General features: G+C 53.1%; 5 protein-coding genes across 5 annotated transcripts; 2 read left to right on the top strand and 3 right to left on the bottom strand.

Annotated features, from left to right (window-relative positions):
* Positions 1-2903: 2903 nt before the first annotated feature.
* On the top strand, positions 2904-3309 carry PG986_006980 (uncharacterized protein; the record flags this gene model as incomplete). The annotated part of the gene is made up of 2 exons (XM_066843202.1): positions 2904-3072; positions 3203-3309. 2 exons carry the CDS (start codon positions 2904-2906, stop codon positions 3307-3309), a joined length of 276 nt encoding a protein of 91 aa, XP_066699314.1.
* Positions 3310-6004: 2695 nt separating this feature from the next.
* Positions 6005-9550, bottom strand: PG986_006979 (uncharacterized protein; the record flags this gene model as incomplete). The annotated part of the gene is given in 3 exon segments (XM_066843201.1): positions 6005-8242; positions 8262-8943; positions 9039-9550. 3 exon segments carry the CDS (start codon positions 9548-9550, stop codon positions 6005-6007), a joined length of 3432 nt encoding a protein of 1143 aa, XP_066699313.1.
* A 4021-nt stretch (positions 9551-13571) lies between these two features.
* PG986_006978 (histidine kinase-like ATPase) lies at positions 13572-16358 on the bottom strand (the record flags this gene model as incomplete). The annotated part of the gene is made up of 2 exons (XM_066843200.1): positions 13572-15391; positions 15509-16358. 2 exons carry the CDS (start codon positions 16356-16358, stop codon positions 13572-13574), a joined length of 2670 nt encoding a protein of 889 aa, XP_066699312.1.
* Positions 16359-17131: 773 nt separating this feature from the next.
* PG986_006977 (uncharacterized protein) lies at positions 17132-17886 on the top strand (the record flags this gene model as incomplete). Its single annotated transcript, XM_066843199.1, has 2 exons — positions 17132-17340; positions 17496-17886. 2 exons carry the CDS (start codon positions 17132-17134, stop codon positions 17884-17886), a joined length of 600 nt encoding a protein of 199 aa, XP_066699311.1.
* Positions 17887-19075: 1189 nt separating this feature from the next.
* PG986_006976 (uncharacterized protein) lies at positions 19076-22068 on the bottom strand (the record flags this gene model as incomplete). Its single annotated transcript, XM_066843198.1, has 2 exons — positions 19076-21602; positions 21845-22068. The coding sequence occupies 2 exons, from the start codon at positions 22066-22068 to the stop codon at positions 19076-19078; spliced, it is 2751 nt and encodes a 916-aa protein (XP_066699310.1).
* Positions 22069-24066: the final 1998 nt, after the last annotated feature.

Raw genomic sequence — 24066 nt, 5'->3', positions numbered from 1 at the left:
TCGCGGAACTAATAGCAACAACGCCGGAGAGGTTCGCGTGCGCTACGCGGCACATCTCCACCGCTAGGAGTGCATCTTCCGGTTGCCACATAGCTATCTCTGCTTCTATTCTTCCTCCGGAGAACCTAGAGATTCCGTGACGATGATTGATGGCTGGCCGCCACTTCCGCGCCGCTCAATTGATTATCAAAGGCTTCCACAGAGCTTCCAAAAGCTTCCAAAGTATCGACTAAACAAAGCTAACGCTCTCTAGACCAGAACCAGCAGCATTCTGGAAGTCTTCTAGCGCGAACCTATCCCTCTTGGTGGTGGCCGGGCCGCGTGGAAATCCCAACGGCCGAGTCATGAGCGGTGCCGCTGTTCTTGCGAGTGGTGGTGGTGTGGGTGTCGCCCCGTGCGGCCAATCGGTTCCGTCATCGGTTCCGTCATCGTAGGGGACCCAGCTTGGGGCAATCTACCTCCGTTGGGGTAGATAGGCCTTCAAGATATGCTGCGATTGCTTCCAGCTTGCTTGCTATCGAAAGCTTCTACGGCTAGAATCTAGCTTGTACTCCTAGGGACTGGCCCTCCCGTCTCATCTTGGAGCGGCGACTGATCAAGTGGTCGATTGCTCCCAGAGTTTCAAGATCACGGACTGCACGCGGCCCACGTGCGTGATACCACATCAAGGTTTGCACCGCTGCAAAGCGCTGTGTAGGTGGAAGATGTGAGATTGTCGCCCGAAGTACATGTACGAATTCACACTTGGAACGGTACTTGGTATTGCCAATGCTGCTTGAGGCTACCGGCGCGCCCTTTGATCCCCCAATGCCTTCCTTCTTGGCGGCGGCGCGAGCGTCAAGCCTTGCGACAATCAAGCCGCTAGAAAGGCAGGAGACGTATGGCAGAATCTTGGTGCGCAAGAAGTTGATCATCAACCGGGGGACAGTTTTCACACCAAAGACTGCCGCCCGCCAGCCCCCTCCCCTCCCCTGGTAGCGCGACCATGGTGTGGACATAGGCACGCATTGGACCATTGCATTTCCCTCGTACCTCGTGGCGAGCTATCGCATCACACCTGGTCTTCCCGTGATCAGTAATATCACCATGGCCTGATTTCCATCCCGGATTCATCACACCGTATCAACACAAACGATGTTGCGCAGTACCGTTGCATTGTTTTTACGCTGCGGCGCTTGAACGCATTCTTCCTCTCTCATGTGAACGCGGCAAGGGTCTCTGGCTATCGCGCGGTTGCTCCAAGGCATATGGACCTACTGGTGCCAACCTGAACGTCTACCCTTGCGTTCGGCCAGGCGCACGGCGATGACGCCGTCGTAAGGACTCTGCCTGTGGCTTCTTTCTTACTTAGGTTGACGAACATTCTATGCGGCTCGAATCATTCAGGTGCTCAGGCCTTTGGAGCTGGCTCTTTGGTACATCGTTTGGTACATCTCATGACGGAGCGAGGCTTGGCGGTCTACCTATGCGTACGTGTCTCGGACGAACGCTGCCCATCTTTTTTTCTCTTTTTTTTTTTGATCGATGTCCGGTTCTGAGTCTATTCTCTCATCCTGCTCATCGCGGTGGGTGGTTGGCTTCGGAGTACGCCCCGTGGTACTCACGATGATGAAAAGATAAGGCTTGTGTATCATCATGCTCTACCACTTCCACACAACCCAGGCAGCCAGGGCTCCCCAATATCGTAACCACGGGGCTTCTTACGCCAACATGGCAACACCAACTATATCATGTGGTGGCAGTGTACGTGATGGGATGTGCAATATTACTGATATGCGGCTGGGATTGATGTCAGTCGTGGATAGCCAGCCATCAGACCACTTCTCAACCCCCAACGGTCGGGCGAAGAGAGCGAGGAGAAGATTCCCTGTTCCTCGAACTTGCCAAAACGTAGGCAGGTCCAATGGAAAGCTCGCTCTGGCACGGAGCGTTCCTCCTACCCGTGTGGTCGGCTGATTGACGGCACACCTTGGCCCCGGCGATATTTTGACTTCGTCGCAAGAAACTCTGTTCCGCCAGTGACATTGTGTGCTCACTCTGAGAAGGTTCATACGATCAAACGATAGGACGAGAGGAGGAAACAGACTTTCCTATCCGAAACCCTCTCCGCAGTTTCTAGAACGAAAAGGAAAAGAAACGAGAGGCAGGATGAGAGTGTCGGGACGAAAAGAAGGGCCCAAAGCTTGCTGAGCACGTTTTCCTGACAAGCCAGCCCGGATACAGTACACCAGACTCTGACGTGCATATGTGGCGCCGTTGATCTCGGCTGTGTTTTCTGGTACGATGAAGAGTAAACCATTGCCCAAACGAGGCCTGGCCTGTACCCGCCACCGTTGCAGCAGTGATTCCATCGTCGCATCACTATCGTGCAGTTGGCAGGTTGCCAAGCTTTCTGCATTAGGAGTCTCTCAGGATCAAATGGACCGATCTAGATGGCGATTCCATCGAGCTGTTGGTCAGGGGATGCGACGGCGGATAGGGTGACAGTCGTTCCTGAATCCGCCATCCCGGTCGCTTCGAGGTTTTGCTCGTGGTGGACTAACTCACCTCCGCATAGCTCGGGGCTGGGGTATTGGAGGAAGGAAGCCATGCCCATCTGCATGGTCCCCCGTATCGGTGTTGTTGAACGACAAGAAGCCAGTCCCGTAAACCGCTACTCTTATTTTTCTTATTATTCCCTTATTGCTTTCGAACAGGGCGTCGAGCCCTCTTTCCATGGGCAGTGGCAGCCATAAGCAAAGCCCGTAACACACCCGCTGTTCCATCCCGGTGATAGTAATAAGGGGTTGTGCGATTCGTCTACTTAGTTGGCCGAAAGCAATCCGACCATCACCGCCACGGAGATAGAGGAAGCCCTGTAGCTTCCGTCCCAAGTTGCTGTCTGCCTGTTTCTAAACCCCGCGATGTTCTCCGTCAAGAGGACGTTCATCGTCATGCGCCTGGTCTCGGGCCTTATAGAGATGGAGATGGAGTTAGGAGATGCGCGAACCAGGACTTACTCGAGCACGGCCGAACTTGGAAACACGCACAACTTTCACATGCCTGCGCGAATAGGGAAAGAAGAGTCGTGGTGTGAGCCATTTCTTGCCTACTGAAAGCGGAAAATGCCTTCTCTCTCTCCCTCTCTCGGTGTGTGTTCCTCTCTCTCTTTTCTTCCCCCTGCTCCCCCCGTTTCGAAACCGCTCAACGGCTTGAACAACAGCGCGGGCCAAGACGGTGTGCATCTGGCAGCGTGTCAGTCAGTGGGTAGAGAATGAAGTCGTCAAGACACACACGGTCGCGACATGCAAAGAAATACCGCAGAACTAAACAGCAAGTGTTTCTTCTCCCTTTTCTGCCTTCCTAATCGAGCAAGATGAGCGAGCATGTCGAAGATAAAAAGCGTACTTACACACGCATATACACACACGCACCCATGCACCTGTATACTCGGATGACGTAAGCATGGTACACAGGAGATACCTACGCGGGGGCCCGGCTCGGTGAGACGTCAACAATCCCTTCGTTGCCCAACACAAGAGGAAAATGACGTGCCCAGAGAATAGATGGCAACATCCGCGAGCCTTGCTCCCCAGACTCTCCCGTCGAAAGCGATCGGGTTTGGTTTCCGACTTACAGAAGGGGGCCTTGGCTGCTGCCCCTTATGTCCCACCACCGCCCGACGGTCCATGTTGTTGTTGTTTCTTGTTGTTGTCGTCCGCGTAAGCCCCAGCCCCAGCCCCAGCCCAGACATGCCAGGACTACGGCGCGAGATGTTTCCGATGCAGGACCGGCGGCTACTAACGATTCCCGATGGCGCCTTTCTCGGGGGTTCTCTGGGAAAAAAAAGTCGCTGGGCAAACCCCTGCAATGGGCTTCCGGGAGCCGTTCGAATATTACGGCACTAGCTAAGTCTTGAGCCAGCAAAGGCGACTACGCAGTAGCAGCGGTCAATAAGAGAGCGTCCATCTATCCATCCGTATATGCTCACCCCACAACGCGGAAGGGAAAGGGCGGCACCGTACTAGATCTCTCAAAAGGTGAGGGACACGAGGGGCTCCCAATAGCCGTGTTCGCGGACGAGGGATTGTTGAAACAGCTTCCGTGCCACTACTACGACTACGCCTACTGATGCTGCCATCACCACCACCCACACGACTCCCTGCAGTCGATGCTGCCCCGTCCCAGGGCTAGATGTACTAGCCCTACTGCTATCCCTACTCCTACCGCAACTACCACTTCCCCATACCCCACAGCAGGCTTCGCGTCCGCCCGCGATAAGAATAAGTGCGGCGGCCGGCGCCGGCGGGCTACCGTCCCGGTTGCCTAAGCGGGTGACCTGTCGCAAACCAGTGCTATGGTGGGCACCCCCTATACCGTAATGAGAGATGGATTACACGCAGGGGTTTGGCCACCAAGGCCCAATGGACGATGGACGTTCAGGGGCCCTGCCGCGGTGGGACATCGTCGAGACTGCCGTACCGATTACCATTCTATGCGCGGAAAGAAGGAGATAAAACGAACAAGGAGGCGTACATGACGATATCTGGGGAGAGAGGCCCTGGGTACGTGTTATTCCTCCGTGGTAGAGATGCACTCTGTCTGCGGTACTGGGTAAGTACAGAAGAAGGGGGCACTCGGAGCCATCATGCTGTTCCCGAAGACGGGGTGATGCAGTGGATTGGAGAGGTAGATCATGGCGCTCATCAAATGCCTTACTTGTCTAGTATGATGGAAGCTATCAGCAGCAACTGAACTCGTAAACAGCCCACCTCTATAGATGCTCGATACGTCCATACCTGCTTGCGTTTAAGGCTCTTGGGCCCGGCCTCCTCTGCCATAGTTTTCAATCTGAGCCCAATAGGCTGTCACCACTGGTAGTGATTCACTACGAAGGCAGGTAACGTAGGCTGTTTGAAGAGGCAAACCCACCTATCAGCTTGGAATTCATAGATGTGCAGAACAAGCAGCAGCAGCCGATTGGGTATTCCATTTCTTTTTGCGACCCTCATGGCAATCTGGGAGACTCGCCGCCACTGTCCACCGCTGTCCAGGAGAACTTCCCTTAATCTGCTCCGATGGTCCAAAGTGCGGTGGAGCTGGGCGATGCATTTCACGCCAATCGAGTGCACCACGATGACAACGAAGTGCTTTTATTGGAGAACAGTCAAAGAGCAGAAACAGTCGCTATGGCTACGACGGAACAGGCTATAAATGCCTGTACGGATGCCAACTCATGCGTCTATACGCGAGATGAAGTCTGAAGTGTCAACGGGGAGGAGGAGCTTGAAAAAGGGGTCCGAATCTGACGGGCCATCTCATAGACCAGTCCAATCGGGAGGGGGGGTTATTGAGCGTGTTAGTCACTGCCGGCATTGCCACTTCTGCAGAGGGAATCGAAGGCACGAGCAAGTACTCACAGGAAGATCTTAACAGCCATTTTTGAGATACGTCGTCCGTTGATTTATTCTCGGATGCGTCTTAAGTCTCGGGAGAGATTCGAAAGGGTTTTGCTCCCGAAGAAAACGAAATACCTTGACCCCCATGTTCATGACGACATCCAGTCCGGGCGGAACAATAGGAAGGAGTCTCCGGAAGAACACTTACCCACCAGCTTCATGTGGCGTGATAGCCATGGTTTATGTGTCGCCCAGGATAAAATGCGTCTATCTACCTCTTCTCAAATACTGTTTCATTACTATCGAGTTGTAATACCGGCCCAGTTTGGCAGGGCCATTAACATCCCCTTTCTTCAAGTTCACGACCCAGATGTTCGTGTATAACTGCTACATAGACCAGCAGAACATTTCGCGAATATTGCTCGACAACCAATTTTGTACGCCGTCGCTAAATCAACCCATATGATTATAGACAAGAGGCCCGCGTAGCCGTCCGCTATAGCGTCATGCAAGCGCCTCCGCATCCTGATCTTTCTCGCGCATCTCCAAGATTCCCCTATCGTGCTGGTTGCCGCTCCTGGCTCTATATGATGTATACAAGAAAAGAAAATTCGTTACGTCAGTCGTTATGAAGGGGACCGATTAGATGCCGAAGACCCGGGGCTGGCTCGTCTCGCAGCTTCCACCACCTCTGCTGAGCTTCCTAGTAGATCGAGCCGTTGATCCGACGACGGATCAATTCGGCTAATGCTATGTTGGTGAACGTGCCCGTAACTAGTCGGTCTTTCATCCCCGCTGTCGCCGCTCAGTCCAGCAGAAGGGAGCTGGCTGTTCAGGTCATCAGTTGCCGCAAGGGAAGAGCCGGACATCCGCCTTTGCGAATTGGTCCGATCGAACGGAAGGCGGGCCGAAGCAGTCCCCGACGCCCCATCAGGGAACGTGGACGCGGGGCCACCTTCTCCAGGTGGCACTAAATTGACCAGGGGGTTCTTGATTATATCCACGCCAGAGTTGCGTTTCGAGCTTTTTCTTGGCACGTCTGGTAAGGGTTCCAGGGAGTCTAGCTCGACTCCGCGAGCGGTTCGCCTTGATGCCTGTCGGGTGGTCTTGGCAGAATTCAGTCGGCTAGGCACCTTGAAAGACTCGCCGGCATCGAGATCCGGCAGGAGAGGTGGTCCCTCCACGGCCTTTGTTGTGCCAACATCCCGTTCCTCTTCGTCGCCGGCCTGTGACCCCTCCCCGTCGTCGCCCAGAAGATCCTTCTTCTTACCTCTCTTCGCTCGCGGGGACGAGTCCTCGTCGTCACTCTCAATAGGCCCGTTGCGTAAGACACCCATAGCCACAGGAATACCCTCCGGAGGCCCATCATCGGCAAAATCGCCACCGCGCGCCTTCATTGCTGGCGGCATCCTAGCACTTCGGACCACTTCAAATCCTTTGCCCTTCTCCTTTGTCTTCCCACCAAACAGTCCTTTCAGCCAGCCAGTTGCTGTGGAAACAGGACTTGTCGGATCTGCGGGCCCAGTTCCCAGTTTCCTCCCTGGTCCGTCCGAGTTAAGGGCCGGTCCTCGCACGCCGTAATAAAAGTCAACTTCTCGAGTTGAATAGTCAGCCCGAGGTGCGAAAACCGGCGTATAGGCCTGTGGCGGTGCCGGCGTTTGTCCACTTGATGGCGAGCCATCCGCATCTGGAAGATCGGGGAATGCTGCCTGGGATTTGCTCAGACGTTTGTCTGCGAGATCTATACTCCCAACGGATTGGTGACTGCGATGAAGGGGTGTTCCCATATCTTCGTTGGTAGGGCGCCTAGTCCGGGGCGGGCGGTAGTATGGGTCGGCGGTTGGCTGTGGACGAGTTGCTTGCCCAGGCGACGGCAGAAAGGAAAAGTTGCTAACTTCTCCTGGTGTGCCTGGAGTAAAGTTACTACCGCCCATGGGTAGTGAATAATCGATGCTGCGACCGTCCAGGACGCTAGAGCTCCGTTGCTGCGGGTGCAAGAGTATGCCCATACTGCCTGCGGACCCGCTTCGTATGCGGCCATAGCCCCTTTTGGAAGCCGGTGCAGTATCAAGCATCGCCGTTGTACTGAGTTGACTCTGGCGAGAGGTAGCCCCACGCCTTGACATGCGCCTCTGAAGCTGCCGGGCTCCAAATATCCTAGATAAGCCTCCTCTCGTCTGGCCCCGGGAATCATCTCCTCCAGCACCACACATACGTGCCACAACCTCGATGATGGTCTGTAAAGCGTTGAGAAAAAACCCGAAAACGAGCACTCCTCCGTGGATCAATAAAATTACATATCCAATCCACCCCTTGGGCCCTTCGAGAACGCCCATACTAGGCGAAAAGGCGACCATGAGAATAACAGTGACGAAACGCAGTGCAGAGAATCCCGTGTGATAGGCGTTCATCGATGTCGGCGAATGAAACGGACGGAAGGCGTGCAGGGTCAGCATCTGAACGACCTCGCAAGCCGCTAGGATCACCAGCTGGGCGATACCAGACGCTTGGACCGCCCCAAGTGCGATACCCCTGAGGAAGGTCAGAAGGACTGGGATGAGCGCAAAGGCAGCCGCTTCGTCGGAATACGTGTTGTACAGGGGCCCGTAGAGTAAGACGGTAGGCAGATCATCGAACAAATGCGATCGAGGTCTCGTCGAGGCGATCAAGTATATGAGCCAAGCCGCAAAGCCCACGATGAGGGCTATGGTCACCACCGCCAAAGCCACCAGGTAGACAGAGGATCGAGCCGCAACAACCAGTTGGAAGAGGGACAAAGTGACTATAGGCAGCAGGAAGTAGCTGAAAACCAGTCGTATCACGTTACCCATGGAGAAGGGCATGTTCTTGGCACGCAGATCCTCCTCGGGGATTCTGTCGGACATAGCGGAAAACCCAGCGGAAGAAGAAGCCGAGTTGTATGCCAGAGAGGAGAACCGCAAATATCACCAGCAGCCAAACCATCATTCCGGCCCAGATGTCTTCGACCTGACTCATTCCCACCAAGCGGGAGACGCTCTCCAGCCCATATATGCTGCTGCCATCATATACACTTGTGATGTTCTCGGTGATGTATACGCCATCCACTACATTCGTCCATGGTTCAGCTTGAGATACGAAGCTTTGGTTGAACATGAGCGCAGACCATGCCCCATTGGCGACCACTGGTTGGTAGAAGCCTGGGTAGCTCAACGATAAACAGCCCGTCAGCACGATGAATTGGATGTACTGGAGGCAGTCGCCAAATCCCGGGGTTACCAGTCTAAGTAAATCGGGATGTCTGCCGTAGTTCGTTGTCCAGTGAAATACGTCGCTGGTTCCCCAGGGACTAAACACGCCGGCAAAGACAGTCGCGACGCCGACCAGGAGCAAAACAAAGACCGGGAGGAATCGAAGAAACCAGGAAATACCCCCGAGACTTGGAGTGACGACGGCGGATATGCAGCCGATGGAAGTGGCTCTAGCGTCTCCATTCCAGATTATCAGAGTTGGCGCAAACGAAGTGAAGGCGTATGACGAGTCGAAGTCATTGCTCAGTTCGATAGATGGTAGGTTCTGATAAGCACTAAAGCAAGAAGTTAGCCTCACAGATCAAGAAGATATAGGCAGTAGGACCAGGGGAGCATCGCCTCCTATCTTTTCTTTTCCTTTCTAACTCACATTGGTGTATTATTGAAGACTGGACCCAAGGGGCAAGGTCCATTCTTGGTGCTATTACAGAAATTGGAGGACGTTTTGTAGGGTTCGTAGCTCAAGACATCGACTTTGCTGAAGAGGGTGGTCGCCTTCCCTTGAGGCCCATCTGGCTGGTTTTGAATCTTGCCGTTGAGAACGTTCCCTGTCCCATTCCACTGCGTGCTGTTCCAGAGAGGCAGGGTAGTGTTACCGACAGTGCCGGTGACGTTGCCGTAGACGGTGACGCGCAAATTGTGTGTCGGGTTCTCGAGGTCGAAAACGGCGTCTAGATATAGAGGAACCCATTGAAGCTGGGCATGATCGACGTTATTGCTAGCAATGTAGCTGCTGGGCAAGCAGTTGTCGAATGGCAACAAAACAGCGGATGCAGGTTGAACGCAGTGCAGCGCGAGCAACAGGAGAGCATATTGGCACGCGGCTGGCAAATAGGGTCGATTTCGCTTGGGTCCGTCTCGTTTGGGCGTATATCGATGCATTGTAGCATACCTGGTCGATCCGGTCGCGTCGTATCCCCAAGCCATCGAATCGTTGTTTCCAAGGGGCCTTGCACTCATTGCGACCGACAGGTGATTATTCTCTTGTTCGTCATTATCACAGCCACGGCCTTCACTTGAGCGGCAGCGAGGACTGGGACCTCGCATGTTCTCTTCGTCCAGAGCCGTGCGACAATTAAAGTTGGAATCTTTTTCCCAATACCAACAACGGGGACTGCTGTGCCGTGACGTCTACAGCCGCATCGTGTTGAGAACCCAATCGACGTTTGACCAAGCTGAGCGAACCAGAACACCAATTAAGCTAACGGGGGGCGGCGGCGAGTCTGAAACAGCTGAGGTCAGGCTGAGGTCAGGCTGAGGTCAGGCTGAGGTCAAGCTGGTCCGGGGTAAGGGAGAAGAGTATTTAGGCGTCAGGATACGGGTGAGCCAGCAAGCAGAAAAGGAGTGGTCGAGGAGGATGACAAAGGGAATTGCAGGTTGGATCTGCACAGCCCAATATTGATTTCCAACGAGAATGATGCTAAGATAAGAAAGGGTGAAAAGTAATGGTAATCGCGGTACGGTGCAGGTAGTAGTCCGTAGTAGTCCGTCGTCCCAGTAGGAATTGGACCAGGCTCGCAGGCTCGGGCAGTGCGCGCTGGGATGCGTGTTGCGGCGTGCGTGGAGAATGGGACGGACTGGGACTGGGACTGGGACTGGGACTGGGGCGGTGTTCCTTACAATGGGGACCTGGCTCAGGCCCTGGACCTGGAGGGGGGAGCGAGTGGTTTAAGCGGGCCAGCGACAGGCGGGCAAGCCAGAGACGCAGGCAAGCAGGCAGCCGGCAGGCCGGTCAGCTTCCAGCACCCAAAAGAAAGGAAATCAATCCCAATCAAAGAAGCCCAGGGATGCTCCTTTCCTCGTCGCGTCCCTCTGACTAACAAACGTGCAGGACGGCCGAAGCTTCGGATTGATTCCGCCTCTGTGTTGGTTTGAATTTCTTCTCTCTTCCCTTCGCCAAGTCGCGGTGGACCACAAGGGACGATTGCGACTGTGACGTGAAGCTAAAGCAGGCGCAAGTCGACTTAACGACGCGCGACCTTCAAGGTAATGCTGTCCAAGTATGTAGGCAGCCAGCATGAACTGGGAGAAGGTTTGCAGCGAGCGGAAGGGCGACATCAGATGAAACGAACGATGGGGAGGGAAGATGAAAAGTTCCCGGTCAGCAAGCAAAAGCGAGAAGTTCTACATACATACACACATGGCTACATGTACATGGCTGCATAGGATCCCTGGTCAGATAGGATGGGCATATAGAGGTAGACTCGATCAAATATTACCTACCTACTGGCCTATGTAGCAGACCACAACAGAGCCAGAGTGCCAGAGTCACCATAGGGCAGGTGGTAGTATCAAGGTACTCTAGGGTCTCTAACCAGGCCGCTGCTATTCGCTACGCTGCAGTGCTGTCGGTGCTGGCGGTGGTAGCCGGGGCGGTGCTTGCTTGTACAGACTTTACTCAAGTCAAGACCAGGCCATTATGCGCTAATGCGCCGTGGCCTAAACGGCCAGCTGGGACGGTTGGCTCATAAGCTGCCGTTATGCGTAATGTCAATTGCGACGGGCGAAGCGGTCCAATAGGCACATATAATAGAAACGCCTGTTCGGCACGCTCATACGGCGATTCCTCATCATCGTCTTCAGCACCGTAGCATCCGACTGAGGTCTGGTTGATTACCTACCGGCTATGTACATGTAATTTACCACCCAAATTCTCAACCGTTACATTTGACCCCATAACTCGCCAGCATATCCATAGTTTCTGACGTCAGTTGATTGATGCCGCTGTCTACCAAAATGAGAAACAAGATTCAATATCCAACATCACTCACTGTTGAGACAACATCGATCGGGATATATATATACTCGTGGTGTTTCGCTCGGAGGAATCCTGCACATACGATAAGGTTCGTATTGGACTGGGAGGGGATAGCTGCTAACTGTCTGGCAGGTACTCAGCCATGTTGCAGACCAGCCCACTTGGGAGGAAGGATTCGCGTTTCACACACTTTAGGCGAGGTCGTCCTTGGTTCTGCCGGTGCTGCAGCTGAGTATTTTCCTTGTTTCATCCCCGTGGAACAGTCAAGTATGCATGTGTGTGAGTGGGTGCGAGTGTGTGTGCGTGCGTGTGCGTGTAAATATGTAAATATGTAAATTCGACCAACCACGCGGCAGCAGCCAACTCAGAAGGCCGCGCTCCACACTTGGGGATATCTCGAGATGTTCTTTAACAGGTCAGCCACTAAACCACCCATCAACTCACGGCTCGCCAGTGTTTCGTTGTACAGCGGGCCGCGTGCACTCTGATCCTACATAAGCAACGTGAGGTATTACCTTTTCGCCATTATAGCAGACAAACCACGCTTCAAGTTCCTACTACGCGACTGCCATACCGTATTTCTTCGATGAGCTCAGGTAGTGGGCTGTGAAATAGTCGCTTGTCGGGTGCTATATTAGCTGCTCGGGCGTTGCATCGTGTGAGAAAAAGGCAGCTCGCGCTAAGAATTGGCGTGGTCTCGGCCGTAGCCACAACCTGACAGCAACGCCGTCGGCCAGCATGTGGCTTTGCAAAAGCCAATTGACGCTTTGCTCTTTGCTTCCAGAGTCGGTTTTCCGGTGGACGTCATAAGATGGGCGCGTGTAGCCCTGTTGAAACAGACCGATCCCTCTCCGGACGAAATACTCAATGTAGTGTGTTTTGGCAGAATCTCGCCATGCTTGTCAGCCAGTGATAAACATTGTCCCCGCAGTGTATGGAATCGTTACCAGGACAATTCCTCCAATACGAGCAGGAAAGCTGTGGTGCATCGAGATCGACGACCAGGATCGGGCTGGGGGATTTGGGGAGGACAAAAACACTGGATTGTGGTAAGGTGACATCGAAGCAAAGCTAACCCATCCCATGGCAACACATGGCAACGCCCAACCACAGACAGTTCAGCATAGATATGTCGACTCCTTCTCGGAGAAATAGCTAGCCTGTGCACAGGGAGGGAGTGGCGTTTGGCTGTAGACTGCTGACGGCGATTTTACCACCTCGTCAATAGTCACAGGCCAAGTAAAACAAGCAAGATACGAAATCATTCAATGTTTTCCACAGCAGTCCATTGTGTGGTCATAGAAGTTTTATTTCCTCATCTGCAGACTCGCTCAAATGAGAGTCGACTGTAGCACAAACAAAGACACGGGGTGATACCAATATGAAGAAGAGGAAGAGGTGCACAGTGTAACCCTTATATGTCTGCTGTGCCCTTTCCATGGGGCAGCAGCCGCTCCCACTACATTCATAGATGCTGTATATACTGGGATGTGCAACCGGAGAAACCAGACGGAGGAAAACCAGACTCATTCCTAGCGCCGTCGGTTATATATCATAAGTGCACACAGTAGTCAATGGGCAGCACGGTTCGTATTCAATGCTTCTAGCCATGGCCCATGTGGGCCTCATGGGGCTGACAACGAATATAGCGTCGACAGATTTGACAGCTACTTGTACTTCTATACGGGATCCACTGAATGGTGTTTCCTAATAGCCATGGTCTTTGTCAGAGCTTCGTTCAGCTACCCCATGCTCGAGGACCCCTAGGAACTGGATTGGCAGCGGGATGCTGACTTTGTTCCGCAAGTACCGTGGACTCTAGGGGCTCCATCGTACTACCCAACGAAAAAAGGAAAAACACTCACAAGAGCGGCATCTTGGGTCAAAACAAGCCCCCTAATACATGAGATACAGTTCATGTCAAGTCCGCTGGTGTGGTATTGCCCATATGAAATGCAGTGGTATCAAGCGATCTGAGTTGCGGATTAACTATCTCCCAGTGTTCTATCGAGCTCATATGCAAGCGACACATACAAGCAAACCATGTTCATCCATCGAACTGATCCTTTTGCAAACACAATATGTGGAAGGTGTGCTAGAACTCGCCAGGACTTTACCTGAAACCCTTGATTACCAGTCACCAGTTCATGCGGTCTCAATGCCTTTCCCCTTCAACACTGCCGTCAGCTGGCTTTCAATGCAAGTTGCTTCGCCAGTGACCTGCTTAGTCCAATCCGATAACAGATGGTCGAGCCGTTCCTCAATCCTGTGACCTTCTGTTGCTCCCATGTCCAGTGCTGACCCAACATCGTCATCGTCGATATACCCATCGAAGCATGCAGCCAGAGCCGCGCTATTGCGCAATGATTGAATTCCCAATGGCATCTGGAACACCAGATTATACATGGTCTCATCGTCAGGAATGTTCTCCAATGGCATTAAACAGCTCTTCGCCCGCTTGAGTCCTCTTCGTGGGGCCTTGCTGTTTGCTTCAGCTGCAGCTGACTTTTGCCGTCTCAAAAGATAAGCGCGGGGATCTCCAGGCGGAATGGAAGTTTTGATAGGCTCATGGTCCTCAGCTGCTTGCTGGTCTTGGGATATTTGTGGGAAACTTGCGATACGTGGCTCTGAATCGCCATGAGGTCGCACCAGGTTCTGGGGGGCTCTGGGTACTCCAGTGACTTGTGTGACACCAGCATTCAACATCCTATTGTCACCTGATGTGCCATTTTGACTCAAGGTATTTGCACCCTTCGAACTAGTGAAAGGGTCGTTCGAAGATCCATGAGCTCCAATGTCACTTGGCCTACAATGGTTGGAAATAAACTGGTCAAGTTTCGTCTGCTCATGTGAGACATTCGACAGCGAGCTTGCTTTCCTTGGGCCGTTCTGGTACCCTGAGTGGTAAGAAGAACTCCACTCTTGTTGATCTCTATGTATAGACGAGGGTGGTGTCCATAGTGGCTGGGCCTGACGGCGCGGAATAGCATTTTGGGCCTGTGGATTTGAAGTTCTTTGGTAGTTCGATACCAATGGGCTCGATTGCGGACTAGCATATGGCTGTCTGAAAGACACTGTTGGTGAGCTGACTTCATCCCTATCCGCACCGGCGAACCGATGATTTGGTGGCATGTCGAGATCTCTAGGTGCTGCGCCGTAATGATGAAGGATATCTGGCTCCGGTGTAGGACGAGATCCAGCAGCCTGATCAAACTCCCCATACCCAAAGAGATCGTTTCTAGGTGCGCTCGTGTTCGTCCTGGCAATCGACCAAGGGTCCAGAGTCCGCACCGGAACTATTTCTGATTCATCGTTGTGGACTATTCCACCAGATAATCGCAGCTTTTTGGCCGGAAGGGGATGTCTTGGTTGGATCCTGCTCTTCTGAAGTCTGTCAACACACTCGCTGAGATCAGACGACATGTCGCCAGCCCAACCGCGGTCAGAAACAGGAGGTTCAATGCCAGGAGCACTGGGGTGGTCGCTGAGGGCCTGTTGTTGATCCCCTCTACGTAACGTGCTTGCAGCAATGAAACCAGGTGGTGCTGGCGTGCTCGGCCTATTTCCTCTGCGGACTGGCTCACTTCCATGTTCTTTTCCCTCAGCACTGTGACCTGTTGCCCCCTGTCTGATATTTTGGGTTGAAGTCGCGGGCTTGGAAACAGTGACCGTCAAGTCCTTTGCATGGAATTGGTCATCTTTGCCTCTTGCTCTCGCGTCAGGAGAAGGCTGGGTACTTGCTGTCTGGCAATTTTGGGTAGTTGAGTCCAGCCTGCCAACTCCATCTAGTGCAGCAGAAGGCGCCACTTCAGGTACATCATCAGTGGGCGTTATCTGGGGAGGTTTCGCTACCAACTGTCCGTAGATCCCGGTACAGAATCTCTCGAACTGTTGTATCAGAGCTTCTTCATCTGAAAAGAGAACTTCGTTCTTCGACGGCTCAATGTTGGCGTCATAACTCCCAACTGGGCATGTCACGTTGAGGCATATGAATGCATCCCCGATGGACTTCCCTTGTGTGCTCGTACCCAAGGAGCTGCCCACATACTTCTAATATGTTGATAGCAACCTCTTCATGGTACCTCTGGTGGCTGTGAGGGGACGACGGTCGACTGAGAAGTAGCGACCTTTTGGCAGGAGATGCGCTAGTGCGCCAGGCTTGACTGCAACCACTTCGAACCCAAACGACAGTTGGCTCAAGTCGTTATGCGATGCGGACGTGTCATAGTTGAAGCGCTTCTCTACACATTGAGACAGTGCTGCAGCGCCATGGATCTGAAGCACTGCTTCTTGAAGGCCAGCCGTTGATTTCGGAGCATATGACCAGCCGAGGCGCGGTGCCTTGAGGACCTTGAACTGGAGCCTCAACGGCGGCCTTGCTATGGCATATGATCGGAGAAGTTCTTTGATGCCATCGAGGGACTTCGGAGCCTCTTGAACAATCACCCGCTCTCGGACGGGCGTGTCGTTGTACAGTCCGGTGACAATGACGGTAGTTCCGACAGGGGCGGATGCAGGATTGTGTGTCAACACGCCGCCGGTCTTGGGGTGAAGTTGAATTGAAGCAGCCACAGGGTCTGAGCTGGTCTTCGTGATGATGCATACCTTGGCCACGCTGTTGACGCTTGCCAGAGCTTCTCCGCGGAAGCCCAGCGAAGTGGCTGCTCGAAAGTTCAACTCTTCGAAACATTTCACCTTGCTCGTGTGGCCACGACGGCCCAGCGAGTCATAATCATCTGGATAGATTCCGACCCCGTTATCACGAACTTCGATCTTGTCTACTGTGTTGGAAGAAATGATGACCTCAACCGATGTAGCCTGTGCATCGATGGCGTTGTCCAGCAGCTCCTTGACAAGGTTGACCGGAGATGCGATATTGATATGACCAGCAAGCCGCTTGGCCACAGACTCCGGGAGGGCAGCAATGGGCATGATCGACACACAGGTTGAGTGTGTTATCGCGAGGGTGCAACAAATCAACACAGACGGGAAGAGGCGCACTAATATAGAGTCAAAAGATACATCACGGAGGGACCAGTATATTGTATAAGTGAGGTTGTCTTCAAGATCCATGCCACCCTGGCAGAACAGAATATTTCAAATCCATATCATCTTGGAAACATTCGTTGGCCTTTTCCCGCATGGAAAGGAAAGCATTTGCGAGAGGCAGTCGCGGTCTTGATGTGTTGCACTTTCCTACTTGAGTTGGAATTGCATAGTTTCCGTGCCGTATTTGACGTACTAATACGTTGGAAAGGAGGCACTGGGGGAAAGAGCACTGGAGGTTTGAATGTTTACAGTGGGCTGTATCAAACCGTACCTGCCCGGGCAAGTATCTAGGTAAGCTGGCATGTACTTGCCTGCATGTACTTATATGTACTTAGTCATGAAACAAACAAACCCCCTGCCAATCATCTCCCCTGTAGGGGCTTTCGTCATCTCTGGAGAGCAGCTGAATGGAGAATGCCCCTCCTCAAATTGATGATTGCTCAATGCAATAGCAGCTAAGACCCGAACCTTGGACTTCCCTCCTGCGTTTGCGAAACATCAAGAAAAGAGCAGCAGCAGCATCATCTCGTCTCTTTCATTTCGGTGCCATTGTTTACTTCCTCTCCCCCAATTACACTCATTGGTCGCCGAAGAACACCAAGAACAATAACAATCCCCCACAACCTCCATCGATAACCCACGCGACATCAGAAATCATGGCAAGCTCTCTAAAGGGACCGACCCCGCAGCAGCACGATGGCAGCGCCCTGCGTATCGGAATCGTCCACGCCCGCTGGAATTCCACCATTATCGAGCCCTTGCTCAAGGGCACCAAGGACAAGCTGTTGGCATGCGGAGTCAAGGAGAAGAACATTGTGGTTGAGTCGGTCCCGGGTTCTTGGGAGCTGCCCATTGCCGTCAAGTCGTAAGTGCAATCGAAAAGTCCTCTACTTTCTCAACGCCCAGCATGTGCGGAGTGGCAAACGCGACGACAATTGTGTGGTTCCGGTCCAGCCGCGAGTGCATCGAAGACCGCAATACTCCGAGACCCTGACCCAGCTAATCGCATTACCACTTCAGGATGTATTCCGCCTCGCAAGTCCAGGCCAGCTCTGCCGGCGGTGGCTCCGCCGGCGATCTCCTCGCCTCTTCGACGACTGACCTCACTGCGCTCTCCTCTTCTACGGCCTCGGCCCCGTTTGACGCCATTATTGCCATTGGCGTGCTGATCAAGGGCGAGACGATGCACTTTGAGTACATCTCGGACGCCGTGTCCCACGGCCTGATGCGCACGCAGCTCGACCTGGGCATCCCCGTCATCTTCGGCGTGCTGACGGTGCTCAGCGACGAACAGGCCAAGGCGCGTGCCGGCCTGCTCTCGGGCAGCCACAACCACGGCGAGGACTGGGGCTCGGCTGCCGTCGAGCTCGGCGTCAAGCGTGGTGCATGGGCACAGGGCAAGATGGAGTAAACCACAAGGTGCCAGCCAGATGCTATTTGACAGCGGCAAAATGGGCTGAGAGGCTAATCTTGGATTACTAAAATATCGGATTGTTGGCGTTTTAGGATATGAGATGTATTAAGCAAGGTAGTGTTAATAGTGAAATACTAGCACACGCTTGCTATACTGTTTGTAATGGCTCAACCAGGACCATGGTTGAGCAGATGACACTCAACTTGAATATGCAACACGGATACTTGTGTACAGCATGCTCATGTTAAACTTGGAGGAGACGATCTTGGTCTCTAATATGAGACACACATGAGCAGCAGGATCTAAAGGACAATCCTGCTCTACCACGCCGTTTAAGCCAGACTAACGGGTGTCGTACCTAGGCATCTGTTTGTAAATGTATTTACTGCAAGAAGACCCAAGAATGCAGCGTTGTGTAACTTTATGAGTTGCAGCTACGTAAATTACCCCAGGGGGCACGTTTTCTTTGAACAGAAAACCCAATAATAACAGTCCAGATCACTGGCTCACAATTTGTTTATAAGAAAATGAGCATCGTAATACAATAGTTACTAGGTAGATCTGGTATGTGTAGTATTAAATTAGCTTGTATGTAGGCTGAGCAAGTTATAACATGAATCGTGATCCGCACGGCTTCGTGGTATAATCGCTTGCTCCATCCATCCACCCATCCCATCCATCCATTCATCTCATAACGATGTATACATACTTATGTGTGTATGTGGGCAACTGGCTTCTCGCCCGTTCGCACCCTCTTATACAAAAGCACGTCTCCTCAACATTCACTCTCCATCATATTTTTTTTGTATGTTATATCCAATGTTCGAAGAAGAGGAAAATGAACAATGCCGCCACGCCAGCGCCTGATAATGTTGCCCATCCAGTTGCCCGAGCCAAAAAAAAAAAAAAGCCTGTATATCCTACTGATAATGTACTGACCTGTACATCTTCAGTCCGATAAGATCCAAATGTCGTCTAAATTCCTCGAGACATCTGGACTCAGCTCCCTTGATGCCCGAAAAAAAAAAGAAAGAGCCATGCGTGACCCAACGAAACTCTAGCTGAGACTTTTCCCATGATAATAATGCTTTGCTGAAATAAGATGCATTGTTGGAGGATGTCGCAAAATGCCGAAAGGGACTCGATATTAATGCCAACACAAAATAACCACAACTAACACAAAAACTTAGCTGATGAGAGATCCGAGCTCGCTACCGAATGACTTCTTAGCCTTCCAGATGCTCTTCTTCTTCTCACGCTTCGCTTTGAGCTCCTCCCAGCCCTTCTCATCATCGTCGTCGTCATCGTCGTTTCCTACCTTGGTCTCACCAGAGAGCTTTGAAAGGGTGGGAAGAGCACCGGACATGGTCTGGGTCCTGGAATGCACATCCAAGGGCGCCATGCTGGAGACGGGTCGGTAACGACCAGGGAGGCCGATGTTGCTGCGTTCAGAAGGAGCAATAGAAGGTGCGTAACCAGCACCTTGGATTCGAATCGATGGCGTAAAGCCACCGTTAGGCGGCTGTATCCACGAAGACGAGCTTGGCTGAACCATGCTCATGGTTCGCATCGCGGCGTCTCCTCTTACTGAGTCCATACCCAGGTTGTTGTTGTTGTTGTTGTTGTTGTTCATTCCCATGCCATTGCCCATGCCGTTGCCCATGCCCATACCCATGCCGTTGCCGTTGCCGTTGCCCATTGTGAGCGGGTCACCCAAGAAGGAGGTCCGGTTCATGTCTGGCATAGACCCAATTGACTGGCTCGGCATATGGCTCATAGGACGAGGAGGTCCTTGGCCTGGCATTTGCATATTCATGTGCATAGGTGTCTGGCTTGTGTTCTGGCCAGCCATCATCTGCATGAACTGCATCTGCATCTGCATGAACTGCGTCATCTGCTGAGTCATTTGAAGTTGGGCTTGGTCACCAGGCGTCACTGGCATTTGGGGGTACATCATCTGAGGCGGGATGCCCCCGACTGGATCGAAGCCTCCGGGCATGCCATGGTTCATGGGCATTTGCATAGATGAGGGGAGTGCGTGCTTCCCATCAATCGCCGGGCTTCCCCGCCTCAAAGCCCTCTGCCTCTCCTCATTTGCAATAACACCGACTAATCCTCCGACGGGAGCAGCTCGGTTCTGCTGAGCGGGTGCGCCTCCTCCAAGAGCAAAAGACTCTCGAGGAGGCTGGTTGATGAGCCCAGCACCGAGAAAAGGGTCTTGAGGAAGCTTGCGTGCGAAGGCTGGAAGCGGACCACCAGGTCGAGGGGCGTTATCCCCAGCAACGGAACCTGGGCCGACGGAATATGACGGCGCCATGGATGCCCGTAGATTGGGGTTGGAGCCTGCTGTGCTCAGTCGAATCGGTGGACGATTCTTGTTCGGGAAGCCGTGTGCAGCCAAAATGCCGAGTGGAACATCCTCATCCTCAGAGGCGTCGGACGGAGGCGAGTTTGAGCCACTTGGACCTGGCGTGAGGTTCAGAGGCAGATTGGGCGTGCTCATTGACATGGAGATACTTGGTCGTGAAGGGGCCATGCCGGGTTGTTCTCCCGTCACCTTCATCATCTGTTGTCGGTAGACTGTCATATGAGCCTCCTGCTTACGCCTCTGTTTCGCCATTTCCTTCGTCTTCTCAGCATCGTCTTCCTCGTCCTCGTAGTTGTCTTCCTCATCACTGCTGGAAACGTCCTTGCTACCAGAATCCCGTTGTTGCCGGACCTTGTCTCGCTGGTACCTTTCAAATTCAGCCGGAGTCATGACCTTGTTTTGCGGAGGACCGTTCCCCCTGTTAGACCTAGAACCGCGCCCGAAAGAGTTATCGAATAGATTGTCGTCTTCAGGCTTGCCATTGAACCTCGTAGGTCTGGAGTAGGTTTCAGGGAGGTTGGACACGGTATCTTCGTTTTCCATGTGTCCACCTGAACGAGCCAGGTAACTCGTGGCAGCTAACGTATCCTTTAACAAAGCAGCATCTTCGTCGTCCTCCGGCGGTGACGGCCTGCTGGACACAGAGGGGTGTACACGATGCCTTGGAACGGGAGGCGGCGTATTCTCGTCCATCGCAGGTGGGAAAGCAGGCCCTTTTGGCGACGCAAGCCCTCTGGCAAGAAGGCCATCATTTGACGTCTGGCTGGCCCAGGATTTGGGTGGCGCTTCGACGGCAGAGATTTTATCCAGATGCAGTGGCGATGGTTGGTTTCCACGGTTGCCCGTCAAGTTGCGCGAAACCAATGGCGTCCGGCCGGTGTCGTCTCTGCCTTTGACGGTTGCCACGCTGGCGCGCTTATTGAAGGCCGAGAGCATGTTGCTCAGATCACCTCCCAGTTCGAGTCTAAAATCTCGGTCGTCCAGCTGGGGCGGCGTCGCTGTCGTAATGGTCGAACCGGTTGGCGCTCGCGATCTGTTTCCTGGAGTTTGCGGATCGTGATTGTCGGGAACCGAGGGAACAGGCTCGTCAGCAGGAATTGTGGGCAGACTGTTCTTCTTAGAGCCGCCGAAGGAAAACGTCCTCCCTGCCTGTTTCAGAAACCCGCCGCCCCCTGAAGATTTTTGCGCGTGGTGCCCAGGTGTGTCATGCACAGACTTTCGCTGTGAACTCCGCCCATCCTCCTGTGTGGCAGTGAAATCGGTCGACGAAGGGGCTGTCGAAGCGTTGCTATGACGCGAGCTGTTGTCGGAAGTTGTTTTGATTGTCGTAGAACTACCACTGCCGCTTCAATTGATTAGCCAACTGACTCAGAAAGTAATGAGACACACCCTCGCCGTGCTCTCCGGCAGGATTGCGGGCCTGGATCGCATGCCTAAGCCTGGCTAGGCCTGCTGTGCGACAGGCAGCCACTGGCGAGAATTGCACTCCATATTTTTTGTAGTGCTTTCTCCAGTGTTGCTGCATGAACTCCACGCCTTCTGTGCAGGGAACTTGGGACCCTGATCGCTCGTGGAATTGCCACTTACCGATTTGACTTCATGTTAGCGAAGATGTTATCGTCTGTTGTGATCTCGGATAGAGTGGTTTTCGGGACTGCCCCAGTCGCTTTCATTAATCTTGCTCCACCGTCAAACGACTTGCCAGGGCCCACTTCGGTACGCTCGAGAACACGGAATGAGGATTCTACCGGTGCATCGTGCTCTTCAGTGACTTGCGATTTCCGCCGAAAGTTGACTGGGAACCTAGGCATATAGGCGGGATGATGGGGGCGTCAATGATATCACTGCACGCCCGCAAAACTTCGAGGGGGAGACCGAGATAGCGTGACTAATGGCGAGCGCAGAAGCGAGTACCGTGGCTATTCTCTCCGTGCTGGACCGGGTATCGCGGGCAGCTGCATGATGCGAGAAGGTCAAAATTAGTGGTTGTTCGTTAATGACAGTGAGACCAAACCGCCGACTCTCATCAATCTGTGCTCTCAGTGTTGTCTTCAGCGGGAACAACTGCATTTTCCCCCGAAGCGCGTCGGAGGGGAAAATGGGTAGGTTTCAGATTGGAGGTGACAGAAGGCGGTTTTGAGTACGCGTGTGGAAACAGAGTACGGCTGATGTCTGTTTCATTGGACGGAGTCTGCGCAAAGCATCCTTTCTGAAGCAATCCGGGCCAGTGCCAGGAAACTTAAATAAGTTTAGGCGAGACATCGACACTTAGACTTGGTCGAAAGGCTTCCTCCTCCTCCCCCAAGAGCAAGAGCCCGCCCCCATGGGGCGATTTCACGTGAAGAGCATCAAGACGAATGGAGTGTGCAGATGAGAATCCCTTCGAACTTACATAGCAGCTGAAAAACCGGAGTCGAGCGAGTCCTTAGTTATTAAGTATAGGTTGGGTGTGCGACAACAGAAGTCTTGCTTGTCGGGCGGCTGCAAAATTTCGAGTATAGTCGTCGAGAAATGGAACGATTGAAATGGGCGAGCGGAACAGTTGGACCACAAACGAACGTGGCCGTGCGAATATGGCGATGAAACGAGACAAACAAACCGAGAGTGAGAGACTGTCAGGGAACGTCGACGACTGACAAGCAAGCAGGTAGGTATGTATGTAGGTATGTATGTAGTAGATGGATGCTTTTGGCAACGAAGGAGGAGTCTGAAGGCTTTCCTCTTCCAAAACACGCTGAGGGGGAAGGTCACAACTGTAGAAGCTGCAAATGCCAACAACTTCTCTGGAGGACAGAGGACGATCTTCTAGAAAGAAAGATGGATAAGGTGGAAAGGGGACGGAAACAGGACTTGATGACGGCGAATGAGGCAAGGATGCATGTTATTTTTTTTTCCTTCTGTCCCTTTCCCTCTGGCGCACCCATCCCAGGCTGGGCCGATGGACATTGCTTAGCTGGGTAAGTTAGGTACTCTATTTTTATTAACTGGGTGGAGAGCAGCAAGACGCAGCATCTGCCCAGCCCACTAGTTTTCCATAATATCTTTGTATCTCAAGCACCCACAGCGACACCAAGCATTGGTGCTTGGCTACAGTACCTCTCTTACGGGGTAGCCTCGCTCTCGTCTTTCTTCTTTGCGTCTCCTGCCGCTGTTGCTTTTTGGCCGCCACTGCTAAATACAGGGTCCATCTGCTCAGTCGGAGTGAATGAGCCCAACCCAACCCAACCCAACCAAACCAAACCAAACGGCTAGCCTAGTCTTGCGTCGCTGATGAGAGTTTTATTGCGGCAGCCAGCACCACCATCATCACCTACCAGATCCGCGGTAGATCATTAATGTATGCAAATCAGGTAGGTGGATGGGATGGCTGGGCCTGGACTTTACACACATCACGTATTATTATTAGAGTAGGGTCTAGGTGACTCCCATGTACTTGTAGCACGCACACACTAGATACCCTCCTAGGCGCGGTAAGCATCTTTCGTTGGGGCTGGTTCGTGGCGGGCTCAATGTCGAACCATTTCCAAACTTGACGGCTCCTCCATTTCCTCCCGCCTGGGCACCTCGCAAAACCCTCTGGCCCCAGTCACGACACCGTGCCGCCGGGGGCGACAGGATTTGCTCTGTCTCTCTGCCCGTTGCCCGTTGCCCGTTGCCTGCTGGGTGGAGTGCTGTGGTGAGGAATCAGACAATACAGACACATCCTGCCAGGGTACTGGACAGGGGGGGCAGGGGCAGGGAATGGATGCACATCTGGGTTTCGTTTCTCTGTCCGAGGTACATGGCCTCGACTCTACACATCACAGCAC

Source organism: Apiospora aurea, assembly GCF_038362705.1.
Source record: "Apiospora aurea strain CBS 24483 chromosome Unknown utg000005l_segment0_segment0, whole genome shotgun sequence".
In the NCBI taxonomy this organism is placed as follows: Eukaryota; Fungi; Ascomycota; class Sordariomycetes; order Amphisphaeriales; family Apiosporaceae; genus Apiospora; species Apiospora aurea.
Note: the sequence above shows the minus strand (reverse complement) of the source record. Positions and strands in the feature narration are given on the sequence as shown.